Source organism: Colossoma macropomum, unplaced genomic scaffold (genome assembly GCF_904425465.1).
Source record: "Colossoma macropomum unplaced genomic scaffold, Colossoma_macropomum, whole genome shotgun sequence".
NCBI lineage: Eukaryota > Metazoa > Chordata > Actinopteri > Characiformes > Serrasalmidae > Colossoma > Colossoma macropomum.
In genome coordinates this window covers 57,162-72,939 of record NW_023495299.1, presented here as the reverse complement: position 1 = coordinate 72,939, position 15,778 = coordinate 57,162, and the positions used below count along the sequence as shown (strand labels likewise).

The 15,778-nt window shown below is 38.6% G+C and overlaps 1 protein-coding gene across 1 annotated transcript in view; it reads right to left on the bottom strand.

Annotated features, from left to right (window-relative positions):
- Window positions 1-14,999, bottom strand: part of LOC118801665 (deleted in malignant brain tumors 1 protein-like) — a 33,975-nt gene extending 18,976 nt beyond the window's left edge. The window contains exons 1-3 of the mRNA XM_036562027.1: window positions 14,942-14,999; window positions 1,213-1,521; window positions 792-1,094 (exon numbers count right to left, since the gene is read on the bottom strand). Of these exons, the coding sequence (XP_036417920.1) occupies window positions 792-1,094; window positions 1,213-1,521; window positions 14,942-14,999 (670 nt within the window). The remainder of the gene's footprint in view (window positions 1-791; window positions 1,095-1,212; window positions 1,522-14,941) is intronic.
- Window positions 15,000-15,778: the final 779 nt, after the last annotated feature.

The window sequence follows — 15,778 nt, the reverse complement described above, 5'->3', positions numbered from 1 at the left end:
TGTGCTCCTTCAGCATATTTATATTTAAGGTCTCAGTTTGAACTAAAAGGAGATCGGGCCTTTGCTGTAACTGTGCCAAGGTTTTGGAACATTTGACATTAGACAGACATCCTCAGTGACTGTTAAATTAAGTGGATTTTGTCCATAGATTGTAAAGCACTTTGGTTTGAAATGTGCTATTCAAACAAAATTTACTTAATTACTTACACACTTATTTTCTTACCACAGAGCAGGTATTATTTGGGTGGTGGATCATTCTCAGCACTGCAGTGACACTGACATGGTGGTGATGTTAGTGTGTATTGAGATGGTACAACTCGATGAGATACAGCAGTGCTGCTGGAGTGTGTAAACTTCTCAGTGTCGCTGCTGGACCAAAAATATCCAGCGAACTACATCCTGTAAGCAGCATTCTGAGATCTACAATGAAGGAATAGAGGATGACCAACACAAACTGTGATAAGAGTGATTCGCCACCCAAATAATTCTTTCTATGTGGTGGTCCTGTGGTGGTCCTGTGGTGGTCCAGCCCATCTTGACACACAGGGTAAAAGGGGGCTAACAAATTATGCAAAGAAACAGGAGGACTACAGTTTGTAATTGTAGAACTACAAAGTGCTCCTGTTTGGAAAGTGGATTTGGTAGTAACTTAATTAAGTGGCTGGTTAGTGTATATTCCTGCAGAGCCAGAGAGATGCAGAAAGAAAATTAAACCCCTAAATAAATTTCCATTTCAAACATGGGGTGAATTGGAGGAATACAAGAGCAACTATGAAAGGTGTAATTCTTACCAGCACACACCAGACCCACATCACTGTCATGGGAGCAGTTGTGTTTGAGTGAAGATGATGTTGGACAGAAGTGAATCTGAGATTCGTTGCCTCTACACTGAAGCTCCTCTGGCCACACCTGACCCTCCCCTCTGCCAAAAGCAGCTGCTCCCAGCACCTCCACAGGAAGCCCACAGCCCAGCTCTCGACACACAACCTCTGCATTCTGCTTATCAAAGTCAGCATCACACACTGTGGACCAGGTCTCTCCATGAAGCACCTCCACTCTTCCAGAGCAGCGAGAACCACCAACCAGCCTGACTCCTGAAATATTATGAGAGAAGTGGTAATTTAGATTTATTTTATTTTTTTTAACTGCCAAAGCTTGCATAAGTATATACCATGTTTGCAACCCTTAATGATATATGAAAATACAGCACACCGGAACAGATGACTCCAACATCTTTAGAGTGATCACAGTTATGTTTTCCCCATCCTCTTGCTCTACAGTTCCTCAGTGTAGACTCTGATCCATTACAGTCCACATCATCCATCCAGATTGGTCCTGATCCTGGTCCAAAGTAAGCATCACTCAGTGCATCTACAGCCTCTCCACAGCGCAGCTCTCTACACACCACTGCAGCGTCTCTCATATCCCAGCCTTCATCACACACTGTTCCCCACTGTCCTCTATGAAGAACCTCCATTCTCCCAGCACAGCGACTTCCACCATCCACCAGCCTCACACTGACTGTACAACAGAGGTAAAGAAAGAAAAAAACAAAAGACTTTGCTCTCTGTGGTAGGTCAATATGTGAACATGCTGTAAAGTTACTTATAATCTGTCTCAAAATTGCAGTTTACATTTTTTTTTATCTAGGACCTTCATAATAACATTTTATCTGACCTTTGATTGGAGTGTGCTGTAAACTGGCTGACCATATATTGCGCAATTTTTGTGCCTCACTTGCTTTTACTTCTGTTCTGTTTTGGTAAATAAAAATTTGCTTGGCTCTGAAGATTCTGGGTGCCGACCCTGATTCCATCCATAATGCCAAACTTTTTAAAATGTCCAAAGAATATTTGTAATATTTGATAATCTGCATACTTCCATTTTGGAAATAGGATGTTATTTTAATTTAAATACATTTCTCATATTTAGGAGGAGAGGAGGTGGCATGTATATACACTTTTATCAGGTCAACTTATCATATTGTTCTTCATCTGTTTCCCTGCATTATCACTTATTTACCCCATTCATTAATTAGGACTCACATAGGGCCAATTCAGGGCAGGCATTATTTGGGTAGTGGATCATTCTCAGCACTGTTGTGACACTGACAAGGAAGTGACGCTGGGTTATATTTTCCTGCCATCAAAAACATCCTCACCGATCAGTGTATAATCATACACAGCAGTGTTACTGGAGTTTTTAAGCATTTTTTAAGCATTGTGTCCACTTACTGTCCAGTCTCTTAGACACATCTTGAGATGTAAAGTTAGAGACTACAGTTCTGTTTATGCACAGTTTATATTATTCACTAGCCCTTCACTATTCATTTACTAGACACTAATGTCTATCCACATGATGCTGTTGACTGGAAATTTTGGTTGATGGACTATTCTCAGCTCAGTAGTGACACTCAGTAGTTGAAAAACCTCTGCAGCATTGCTGTGTGCCATTCTTTCTGTGCAGCACATGTACACACTAAAATACCACTAGCTATTTATATTAGAATGTTCTTTATCCATTTTAGCTCAGCATTCAACACTATCATACCGAAGCTGCGACACTGAGCATAGTAGTAAAGTCTCCAGGGAGGTAGAATGGCTGGGTCTTTACAATCATAAAACTCCACCAGCGCCAAGTAGTGACACTATTCGTTCCGGTTTTACCAGATTGTGCTGCTATCCTGTTGGAGCGGTGTGTGTGATTAGCCCTGCTAGCTGAAAGGTCACATCTGGAATGCTGTGACTGAGCCATGTTTCTGTTACAAAACAAAAAATGCAGAAGCCCCAGATGGTAAAGCCAGGCAGCTAGGGTAGGCTTTTAACCTAGCTCGAATCCCTTAGTGTTTACCTAGTGTTTACCATGTTTCTACTCCTTGGCACACCGTTTTGTAAAAATCTTTGAGTATGTTTATTTGGGTTGAACAAACCCAGTAAATTGCATTTTATCACACAATGGTAGTGAGACAGTGAATGAAAAAAAAATCTGAAAATAAAAACATTACAAAATAGAACAACTATGAACTATGATAAAATTCTTTTCTCTGGGGACTTTAAATTAAATATTGATAATTCATCACACAGTAATGTTATACAGTTCATTAGACTTCTAGAGACATTTGATTTCAGGCAACACATGGGCAGCCCTACCCACAAGCTCAGCCACATCCCGAATCTGGTAATCACTAAAAGTTTAACCCGTTAAAATCCCAGGCTTCATTTGCTCATAGGCTCATTATTTAGTACCTACAGGGACCTCAATGCAAACTGGTTGAGCTAGTCTTAGGTTATAGGAGTGTGTAATAAAACTTTGGGCTCGCCGGCATCCTACCATGTCTGTAAATTCAAGTCTATAAGGAAGTAAGAAAGAAAGTGCAGGAAAATTATCTGGAAAAGCATTACATCAACTCAGAAACTGTTGTGAAGTTTAAAAAGGGCTGGACTTTATACTCGGGGGCTGGCAAGATAAAGTTGAGGTAATGCCTGGTACAACCAATTCAGACATTTGTGTTCACACATACAGTTCCTCCTCGTAATACTTGGAAATGTTCTGGGTTACTGTGTATGTCTGAAAGGGGCATTAGTTTCTCCGCTGTGTTGTATGCTTTTGTCCTTTTGGATTCTTCAGTGTTTTATAAATGATGGCTGCCTGGATGTGACTGTCTGTGTGTGTGTGTGTGTGTGTGTGTGTGTGTGTGTGTGTGTGTGTGTGGTAGTTAGGGACAGAGAGAAGTTTCTTTTATGTTTTCTTTCTGTAAGTTAGTGTTGTTTACTGCTTTAATACAATAAATTTCCATTTTTGTTTTTATCCTTAGTGTTTTATTTTTCTTGCTTCATGCCTGCATATTTTACACAGCAACATAGACACCACTTACCATGTGTTTTAACCTTGATTGGATCCATAACATTATGGTTATGTGAAAATTATGGTTGGTTATGCTCTGAATAAGACAAGCAAACAATTAGTTGCTGTGTAATTACTATGTACAAATGACTCTTTATTTTACAGTCCAGTTTCAGGTCCACCAAGTCCAATAGTGACATTGACACCTTGAAATAAGTGCTATGTCTGCAGCTAACAGTGGAATCCCCCAACTTCACATCTGCGCTGGACCAGGGCTGAGAATGCCAACGTGGCCGGGAAAAGAAGGGGTCTCTACCTCCTCCGCAGGACTTAATCTTCAGTAATCAGTTTGAAGCCCTCAGCTCTCCGCTTGCCTCAGCACCTTGGACAGCGACTCAGGGCAGTGTTTTATTAATGTTAAATAATCTGACTCCATCGTCAGACATCTGATAGATGGCTTTAGAGGCAACATTGCTGTCACTTGTGCAAAGTCCTCAAGAAGCATTTTGGCTAATTTCTAGACACCATTAAGAAGATGACCAAGACCAGGATCATCATCTCAGGATCTCTGCCCACTTACCCAAGAAGAAACAAGGTGTTCAGCAGGCTCCACATGATTCACTGTTGACTTCAATTTTGGTGCAATAATGACACTGGCTTCATGAGCAACTGGAGTGTTTTATGGGAGTGACCAGCCTTCTACTGCAGGGACAGATTACACTCAAGCCGCCTTGGGTCTATCATCCTGTCCAAGAACATTAAGAAGATACTACACCAGGTCTGACTTGACGTAACTGTGGTAAACAATGGGTAAGAAGTGTCGACAGCAATCAGGTTGTAACATGACAGAACTAGGCCAGAGAAGCAAAGTCAGAACCCAAACACTATACAAACACACAAGAAAGAACGCTCATTGGCTCTAGACGAGAAGCAATACCTCACAAAGACTAAAACTAAAGCCCAGGCTTATAAACTATCTAACATAGATCATATGACACAGAAAACAGGTGAGTGGATAAGCAATCCAGTGAAGCAGATCTCTGATAGGTGGTTTGTGGTGACGTCACAGTCATGTGTTCACTTAGAGGGTTCTAGGAATTGAAGCCCCCAGAGAGTCAGGGCCGGAGGGATGTGTGACACAGCTCCTCAATTTCTACCATTTCCCTTTTTCTCTGCTAAATCTTCTACTAGCCTTGAAGAGGGAAAGATGCCTAAACTGGTCACTAAAGATAGTTCAAACATTTCACGCAATACTAACATGGTTAAAACACACATACACACACACACACACACACACACACACACACACGCAAAGATTTCAGAAGATTTGTGTCACTAATGCCATTAGAGCAATCAAACCCTGTGTAATTCAAAAGTCACAGAAAAGCATGCATGGCCACCATGCCTTCCTGTACCCTTACAAAAGACCAGTCCCCCTCAAACACGTTGTATAGAAAGCCAATAAAGTAAATCTCGCTTTACTCAGTGCAAGGTCACTAAATAACAAAACACTTCTGATTGGGAACCTTATTATAGAGCATACATTTAATTTTATGTTTATATCGAAAATGTGGTTCAGTGAGAGTGGCACAGCAACTCTACTTGAAGCTCCTGCTGAAAACTACAAATATATGCATACAGTAAGGCAGGACAGGTGAGGAGGAGTGGCGTGTTTTAACTTACATATTGATAATCCATCAGACAGTAATGCAATGCAATTCATTTGACATCTGGGCTGCCCTACCCATAGGCTAGGTTACATGCTGGATCTGGTAATCACTAAATGTTTACCTACTTTAAATCTTGGGCTTAAGGTTTAACGTTTAAACACAAATGGGTCCCTCATTTCCTTTGTTTTCATATCAGATCATTTTTGTGTATTCTTTCAATATTTCAATAGTAACATACAAAATCATTTGAAAAAGCTTTACATTAACTCAAAAACTGTTGGGAAGTTTAAAATATCTATAATAGTGCATGAAAACAGCCCTGACTCCTCCTGCAATGATCCAGTCTCTGATCTTAGTGCTAGATTAAAGGAAACTCTTGACACTTTTACTTTAGTTAAATTGAAAAAACAAGTGTACTCATAAAAATCCATGGATGAATGCAGAAATACACCAGCTCAAATGAAAGTGTTTTAAGTCAGAGTACTTATGGAGGAAAATTAAGCTGCAAGTACATTATGATAGAACAGATCTCCACCTACAACAATGCTATGAAAATATCCAGTCATGCCTCCGTAGCGGATTTGTCTATTTTTATTCATAAACTGAGCAGAACTCTCAGGACAAAGCTAACCTTTTTAACTTCAGATACAAAGACGAATCACCAGGCGGCAGAATGTCTGGTCAAAATCTTACCAACCAAGTTTTTGGCCCAAGAATCCTCTCCAGTCTCTCTCAACCGCCCTCATCTGCATGATCTGGCCTCAAGACACACATTAAGTAAAGTTATCATAAATAAGGCTTGGACATCCTTATGTTTTCTATATTAATGGACCAAAAAAAAAATCCCTTTGCAAACACTCTAGGAAGCCATCCATCTCACTTCACCTTCTCTTCCCTTCCTTCCAATTTCCTTCAGAGACTGACTCCTAAACACCCAGCTTATTCTACTGTTCTCTTGCAAACTATATGGCATGCACCAATCTTTAATCGAATGCTAAATTGAATAACTCCCCTTTCCTGATTAACCATGAAAGAGTGGTTCCTTTGTGTCTGTCTATTTAAATACCAATGTGTATCTCAAACTTTTTTCCACACACAGAATTGTCCGATTAATTTCCCTAATTAGTTAATAATTAATAATAAAATTTTGATAATTATTTTATGATCTTTAAACTTTGACTAGATTTCATTCATGGAGATTATTATTTTATACTTTGGAACTCCTTTTCATTTAATCAGTTTTAGAAATCTCATGTTTGAATCATATTTTACTCTCATATATATTCTTTCCTTTTTTTGTAATCATGTAAATCTCCCTTTCTCCTACAAGTAGCATTGTTAGAGGTTTCAAGTAGCTTTATGCAATCATTGTGTGAAATTAGAGTACTTCAGATATAAATAGGTTGTATGTTCACTAGTCTAGTTTTTGATAAACATTAAAACAGTAATGATGCTTACATATGAAAAGGCATGCTTATAATGTAATTTACTTAATGCTGTGCAACGATGCTCAGAAATCTTTGTATGTGAAGTCATTTTATGGTGAATTTGAGCAGATACTCAGACAAAGAGATTGTATATTCATTAGGAAATCAAGCATTAAACTCCTTTTCCCTTCTTAACTTTGCCCACAAAAGGTTTGTTCTTATAACACACACACACAGAAGGGGGAGAAGAAAAAAATGTAACAGAAGAAGAAATTCAGAGCTCTTGCTTTGCTCTTTACCTCTTCAGATTTTTATTTTGGTTTTGTGTGTCAGTTTGTCGTGTTCCTCGTTCAGTTCTTTTTATCTTCATTCACACAGTAATCTGAGAGACATGTTGTTAATTATTAGACTCATTGAGTTTGCACGTTGAATAATCAGACCAAGCTGCATTTGTTTTGAAGTTTCTCGGATTCATTTTCAAAGTTTCAAAGTTAACGGTACGTCACTGTGATATCTGCAAGCATAGTTTAAGAATTACAGACAAATAAACCAGCATTGACCTGCTAAGCCATTACAGAAGTTTGCTTCTGTGGCCTGTTGTGAAAATGCAGCCTGCCATTAGTGCCATCCACAGAGAAAGCTGCAATTCATTTTCAAAATAAAATAGCCCTAATAAGACAGGGCATAGCTCAGCCAGCTGAAACAAGCTATATATATATATATATATATATATATATATATATAAAATATCCTATAACCTTCCTATAGCCACCTACATCAGTAATGACATCTTTCTTTGCGATCAATTATCAGGAGCTTGCAAAGGCTGTAAACAAATTGATTTTGTCCACTTGTGATCTTGACCCTGTAGCGAACACTGGCTGAAACTTTACCCCCAGGCTGAGTGTTTCTAACGTATCAACAACCCAAAGTTAAGGGCCATTTGGCTCCAGCAAGTCTGGAGTTGAAAGTGTAAATCTGTCACTTAACACTCCCAACCCCCAAACTCAGCCAAATTTATGACTGAACCAAGAACCAGCACCCCTCTCCCTCGACCCAGGGGGCAACACCTCCCTGGAATATTGGCCATATGGCCCTCCAAAGTCCTGTGGACAACTTTATCTTTAAGTAACAGAAAGTACATTTCTAAGGTATATGTCCACTCCAAACTGCAACCATTCGTTAGAACTCTTTTTAACTAAACTAGACATACCAAAAACTGAACTCGTACGACTTTGGACGGCAATTTTCAACTTTCTAAATTCCCTAGGGATCTCAAGCATGGACCCACAGCACCCTCAAGGGGTGAAACCGCAAATTACCACACCACCACTGTAAGGACTTGTGCTTATAAGGAACCCAAGAAACTGCTTGCTTTGTCTGCTTGATTATCAACATTTATATAATCTGTAATACTTGTTGTATTAATCTTGTTGTTGTGTAGTACCTAAATATTACCTGTATCTTTTTCTACTATTAAGTTCTAGAAATACGTAGAGTATAACTTTGATAAGGGTCAGACCCAACCATTCAATTGCTATGAGTTTAGACCATTGACCAAGATTTATCCTGTATGTGGTTCTCTCTTCTTTTCTTCCTTTGTTCCTTTTCTTTTATTGTCGTTTTATTTTATTTTTCTTTTATTGTTTTATTTTATTTTTCATGCAATGGGTCATGTTCAGATATGATGTTCTTTGACATGTGTTGTGTATCAGGTAACAAGGGTTAAACTCTCTCTTAGAAACATATCTGAATATCCTAGTTGTTCATTCCTTGATTTTGAAAGTTAAACCAATTTGATGATATAGAAATGTTCTTTTTCTTTGTTAAACTAGCTGAAACAAAGGAGGCAGTGATTCCTAAAATTATGCACAACCAATCAGAGTTGGAAACAATGAGTAGCTAGTTAACTTTAGGTGAGGAGAACCTATCAGCACTCTGGCTCTGCCTCCAAAGGGTAGGGCCTCCAGCCGAGCAAAACCAGAGTGCACTGCAAATTTCGGGGTTCAGTTCAGATTCCTGCATTCTCAACAAGAGGATAGCTATATTTCTAAGTTTGTGCCGGCCTAGGTCAGAAAGACAGGTCAGAAGTATTAGGATGCTAAATTTTCAGATCTGAAACCTTTGTTTGTTTGTAACTTGCCTGTTCGTCTACACACCTTAAGTCTGAACCACCCTCAGAGAAGGAAGGTGGATAGTTCTTGTCGGGCCTGGGAGAATATATCCATAACTTTCGATTCTGCTAAAGAGAGGTAGTTAGTTAAATTGGTACCACCAGCCTCAGAACCCTGATTGCAACCTGAACCTCACCAGTGGAGTGGGAGCGGTTCGGAGGCCACGGAGACCCAGCATCGCACCCAGAGCCACGCACTGATCTGTGAACAGATCGACCATTGAAAGGCCGCCCAAGCTCCACCGTCAGACGACCACGAGACGCCTCCGCCACATCACTGACGGAAAGGCACGTGCCCGCACGGAGATGCTGCATCCACGGCCAGCTAGGAGAGGAACCACCGTGTGAGCTCCAGCCTTCTATTGAGTCTGTCCTGAGACGACCCCGCCTGAAGTCAGCCCCCGACTCCCACGTAAGCTGGTCCATCAATTTGCAGTCAGGGCCCTGACGCCAATTTATTTAATAAGAGAACTTTTATAGGTACATCCAGCCATATAGTTCTTCCCCTCCAGGCTTAGGTTAATTCTCTAGATTCTCTCCCAAGCAACTTCCCAAACCACACTGCCTCATACCGTTTAGCCGTGAATCACTCTAACTTACTCGAGCTATTTTGTCTTTCATTACTATCACTTTGTTTTGTTTTAAAACCCTGTTTCTACTTCTCTCCAAAAAAGGGATTTGACTGTGTTCAAAATGATGTCTTCTGAAAATCAAGACTCTGTTGCCAGGCTTACCAGCTGTGTGTCAGATATTTTTCAGTGCGTCACAAAATTTTCTACAACTGAATCATGAAAAAACTGAAATACTGATCCTTAGTACTAAAATTCAGAGAAAGCTGCCTTATGAGAAGCTCAATTCTTTAGCTTTGTACAGGGGCAATTCTAAGATAAGAGCTTTAGGGGTGTTGAGCACCCAATGAGACCAGACCCCCCACCTCCCACCCCTTTTTTTCTCATCATATCTTCTATCATTCTAAACGCATACAGAGAGTACCAGTCTAGCACCTTGACTTTAATATCAACACATAGGCCTACCGACAGCACAATAGCTCACATCTCTCACTTGAATTCAAACAGTGGACGGTCATTGATTGAGAACCTGCAACATTAGTGTGCTAGATAAAAAACATCAGATAGCTAATAAGAACAACATAAAGAGTGATCTGTGATTCAGTGCAGCAAAAATGACGACTGCTGCTAATGATTGTAATGTGTTGGTGCTAAGTGATGAGAAATCCTCATCTGCGCTACTTACTGGAGCCACCACCACTGGCACTTGTGTGCCTACGTGTGTTTGTCTGAGCACGCACGCTCAGCAGAGTTACTGCACGGCTTTAAAGAGAGCAGGGCGGGGGAAGAGAAGGAGAGAAAATGGATCATAGCATTTGAGACAAACTTCCGTTTTTAAAAAAAATAAATAAATAAATAAAATAAAAGGCCTTCTTAGTCTTATTTTAGGGGTGCTTGGACTCGGTGCTTGGAAAGGGGCTAGATACGCCTATGGCTACGTATACCCAACTTGAAGTATGAAACCTGAGTGTAATCTTAGACTCTGAGCTGTTTTATCCCATTGCTCATATGGATACATACATACATATATATATATATATATATATATATATATATATATATATATATATATATATATGGACATATGTTTTTGTATACTTGAAATTCACTAAAATTCAAAATCACTAAAAGCCTTAATACACCTCGCATTTAAAAAATTATCTGACAATAGTTACTCTGTACTTACATATTGAATTTGCAATATTACTTGTAAGTACTACATATTTACAATTAAATTCTGAACAAGTTCTATTACACTTAGCTGACACTGTGTGTACCCAAAAATTACCTTTAAGTTCATCATATTTACCTATTAAATGCTGAGTAAGCATAGCTGTACATATCTATTATTTTTATTATTTTTTTAAATGTGCATTGCCATGTATGTGCAAAGTCTATACTAGAAAATTACTTGGAATTCCTTAAGATTTACTTATCAAATTCTGAGTAAGTGCAACTGTAAGTACATAGTAAGTTTTTTTCAATGTAAATTACTGTGCATGTGTATGATATATATTTTTCAAAAAACAATAAAATTTGTCAGTTTCCACATTTGATTTTTTGTCTTTGCACCATTATTAATGAAATATAGGGTTTAAAATCATTGCATTTTTATTTACATTTTGCACAGCAACCCAACTTTTTTGGGAATGGTGTTGTACTTTTTTTTCCAACTTGGATCAACTGAGCATATAAAGGTTTCTGAAGGAATAAATCCTAGAAACACATCCAGTTTAAATTACAAGACTATTTAGAGGGCAGGCATTCAGTACATGTGAGATTTGTCCCCATCATTTCATTAGAAGAAAACATTAGGACAGGGACAGGGGCATCTTACCCTGGGGGGCTTCTTCCTTTAAATTACCCTCTCTCATCAGAACATTGCCATTTACACATGATATTCTACCTAAAACATCAGTCATCAAAGAATCAGAACCTCATTTAAACACATCTGTGTGAATAAAAAAAAGATATACTGAATGTCAATTTAATGTCTAGCATAGAGAGTTCAAGATTTTGTTTAACCACTCAGAGAAAATAAGACATGTATTAAAGTAAATCCAGTGCTTACCAGCACACACCAGACCCACATCACTGTCGTGGGAGCAGTTGTGTTTGAGTGAAGATGATGTTGGACACAAGTGAATCTGAGATTCGTTGCCTCTACACTGAAGCTCCTCTGACCACACCTGACCCTCCCCTCTGCCAAAAGCAGCTGCTCCCAGCACCTCCACAGGAAGCCCACAGCCCAGCTCTCGACACACAACCTCTGCATCCTGCTGGTCAAAGTCAGCATCACACACTGTGGACCAGGTCTCTCCATGAAGCACCTCCACTCTCCCAGAGCAGCGAGAACCACCAACCAGCCTGACTTCTTACATGAGGAAAACAAAGAGAACACAGAAGGCACTATTATTCATATCAATATGTTGATTTACATTCACTCATAATTTTAATAATAATAGTTATAATATGACAAACAACAAAAGTACTGGTTTTAGTGACATAATAAATGCTATATAAAAAAAAAAACATTAATATTATTAATATATTACAGTGGTTGGTTACTTGGTTGAGCCCAAAGTGGGAGAAAGGGTTTAATGTTCTCCAGATTTGCGGTGAAGTTCTCAGACTAACATTAGTTAGGCCTAAAGTAACAAATCTGTGCTTGTGGTAGATTATGCTAATCATTAAAATGAAGGCATCATTAAATGTAGCTGACCTGGCCAGCCGTAATCTACTTTTCCTTCAACTCATTCCTACAGCAATCACAAAAGGGACGGGGGGCAAGGATTTATTTTTAGGAAACAGTACTATGTATGAAATGTGCAAGCTTGTTATGTACAACGCTAATTAGTTGTGATAATAAGTAATTACATTTCCATTATTCACACACTAGTTAACTGTTCATTAAGCATTAGTTATTACTTAAGTACTTAGTAATTAATAACACTGTTAACTGAGTTTAGTTTGTTATTGCTACATAGCTTAATTGCTCATTAATTGTGTATTAACTGCTGTGTATTACACTTATAATGAACTGATGTGTGTTTACTTACATAAAAATGTAACATAAAAACTTAGAAGTCCTGTTAGAAGTTTGTCCTGTTAATAAATCTACTGACTTACAGATATTAATGAATTTCTACTTTGTGTTCTTCCCAGTAAAGCAGCTGTCATTTCTCCAGGACCATGATTGTGACCCCTGCAGTAAAGTGGTCATTTTCCCTTCTAATTATAGCCTCATACAAACTTATAATTACGACTCAATTAGTTATTGATACCTTAAATTCCTTTTTATGTTGCCACAAGTAAAGCAGAAAATATGCATACATAAACAAGTATTGTTTACTTTATATTATTCTACACAATAAAACAAACAGGAATTTATTGTTTTTATTAAACTAAAATAAATCCTTCGCACTTGCACATCTAATACAATAACAAGGTGTTTAGGTATCTGAAAGTGATTTTCCAAGGCATCACTCCAGAGAGAACCATTTGGGCATCTTAAAATTTAATATAATAAGACAAGCATGTGATAGATTGTCAATATTTGTCGGTCAGAATGTAACTGCTGCACCATTTGAGGTGGAAGGGAAAAATTTGAACAAGAAGTTGGCAAACAAGAAGCTGACTTCATGTGATTTAGTGTTAAAATATCCCACCTACCGTGTTATGTAGAATTTGACCTATAAATATGTGCTTCAATAGGACAGTTTGTCAAAGTAGCACAATTCAACAGAATACTGGCACTTTTCTGGTTGTTAATATTAATTAGCCGATGCCTATTGTCAACTATTGTTAGCTAATGTTTTACACAACCTTATATTAATATGCAATTAAACACTAAAATGTTCATAATAAGCAGCGGATAGTACACAGTTAATGAGTAAATAAGTGAAACTACCAGTTAACTAGGAAAATAATTACAGGAAATAATTAACTGATTAATTAATTCATTAATTCAGAGGGACAAGATATCCAACTCTCACACCAAAATTTCTGTTTAATTCCCATATCTCCACAAATCATTATAGAAAATAATTAAAATAATTATGTATTTCTGCTAAAATTATGTGATAATAGTGCTACAGGGAGATTCACTCGAATATTCGAAATAAGGCCCCGAATATTCTGTAATAACTCTTGCGAGGACGAAGCAATCTGAATGAAACAACATGCACTGTGCTCCTCAGTATATGGAGCTTCGAAGAAGCTGGGATGCCCCTGCATTGGAGTCTGGCAGAAAATGGAGATCACTTCCAGCATCACATGTAATGCAATCGATTACACATACATCAAGGTATGCAGCGTATTTTTTGGTTCAGATTGCTGTTGTTACAACAGAATATTCAGGGCCTCTTTCGAGTGAATCTTCTTGTATAAAACTCTAACTCATTTGTTTCTGCTTCATTCTCACCTATTATGTCATTGAATGGTCAAGCACCTTTTTATGTGCAGACACTATTGCAGACTGTAATCAGGGGCATCACCATGGATTATGGGCCCCATAAAATGGTATATCTTCAAAATGCTGTAAGTAAAAAAGTTTAAAATAGATGTAATAAATAACTAAAATATAGACTAAGACAGAGCCAGCAAGTGAACCAATAAAAAATATCCATTACATTTCAAAATGAGAATTATTGCAGTTTACCTGAACAGATCATTGCAGCAGCTTTAGTACGATCACAGACACGCTTATCTGTTTCCACATCTCTTCCCCCACATGTGTTGATTGAAGACTCGAATCCATTACATATTCTTCCATAATTCCAGATTGGCCCTAATCCTCGGCCAAACTTAGCATCACTCAGTACATCTAGAGCCTCTCCACAGCCCAGCTGTCTACACACCACTGTAGCAGCAATCATATCTAAGTAACCATCACACAATGTTCCAAACCCATCTTTACGATAATAATCAAATCTTCCAGCACAGTGTCTGCCTCCACCTGCCAGCTTTATAATATCTGTACATCAGAGAGAGAAATAAAGTAGTGAAGACAGATAAAAGAAAACAAACAAATAAAAGAGTTAGTAACAACTGTTTGTGGCTTCATATGGTCAGCTGCTTATTTTAAATACTCTAGTGCTACTACAGTGATAATGTACCTCCAAATGGAGAACATAATTTAGAAAAATATTATTATGATCTAAGAAAATACATTTGAGACCATAAAAGTTATTGTGTTTAATAAGAGTTGATATTTAAAGATTTAATTATTTATTTGTATTTATTTATATAACTACTTACCGGCTGTGGTGAGTGTGATTGTGGAGGACAGAAGAATGAGAGCCACACAGCTGTCCATCTCCCTCTGACCTGCACACAGTCCATTCAACTCAGCAGCAAAACAAGCTTCACCTCCGATCCCCCAGAGAGACTGAAGAAAGAGAGAGAGAGAGAGAGAGAGAGAGAGAGAGAGAGGCTCCCCACAGCCACCAATCACACTCACTATGACCTTATTAGAAAGAGAAGAGGAAATCATCAAACATTTTCAGTGACAAATCAGAGGAGGCGTTTTTTCTTTCTCCATGTTCATCAAAAGAGCGTCAGCACTGATGAACAGAACTCCACCTCCGTCTCTAGAGGTGTGTGTGTGAGGAGAGACGCTCGCAGCAGTGTGGTGAGAAACACACCAACATACAGGAGACTGACTTCAGAGAGGAAACACTCCAGTGTAATATAGCATTAATGCTGCACCTGCAGAGAGCTGATCCACACACTGATAACCATCTCACACACACACACACACACACACACACTGATATTCTACTCACATACACACACACACACACACACACTGATCACCTACTCACACACACACACTCACACACACTCACACACACACACACTGATAACCTACTCACACACACACACATCCCACACCCCCACACAAATAAATTACTAACACATTGATAAATTACTCTCACACACACACACATTCGCAAGGCCAATAAACTACTCTTTCTACACTCTCTGATCACTTGCACACACTGACAACCTTCTCAGACACAAACATACACACTGATGCACTACCCTGAGACAATCACAGAGATGAACTAATCACACATACATACAAACTACTTA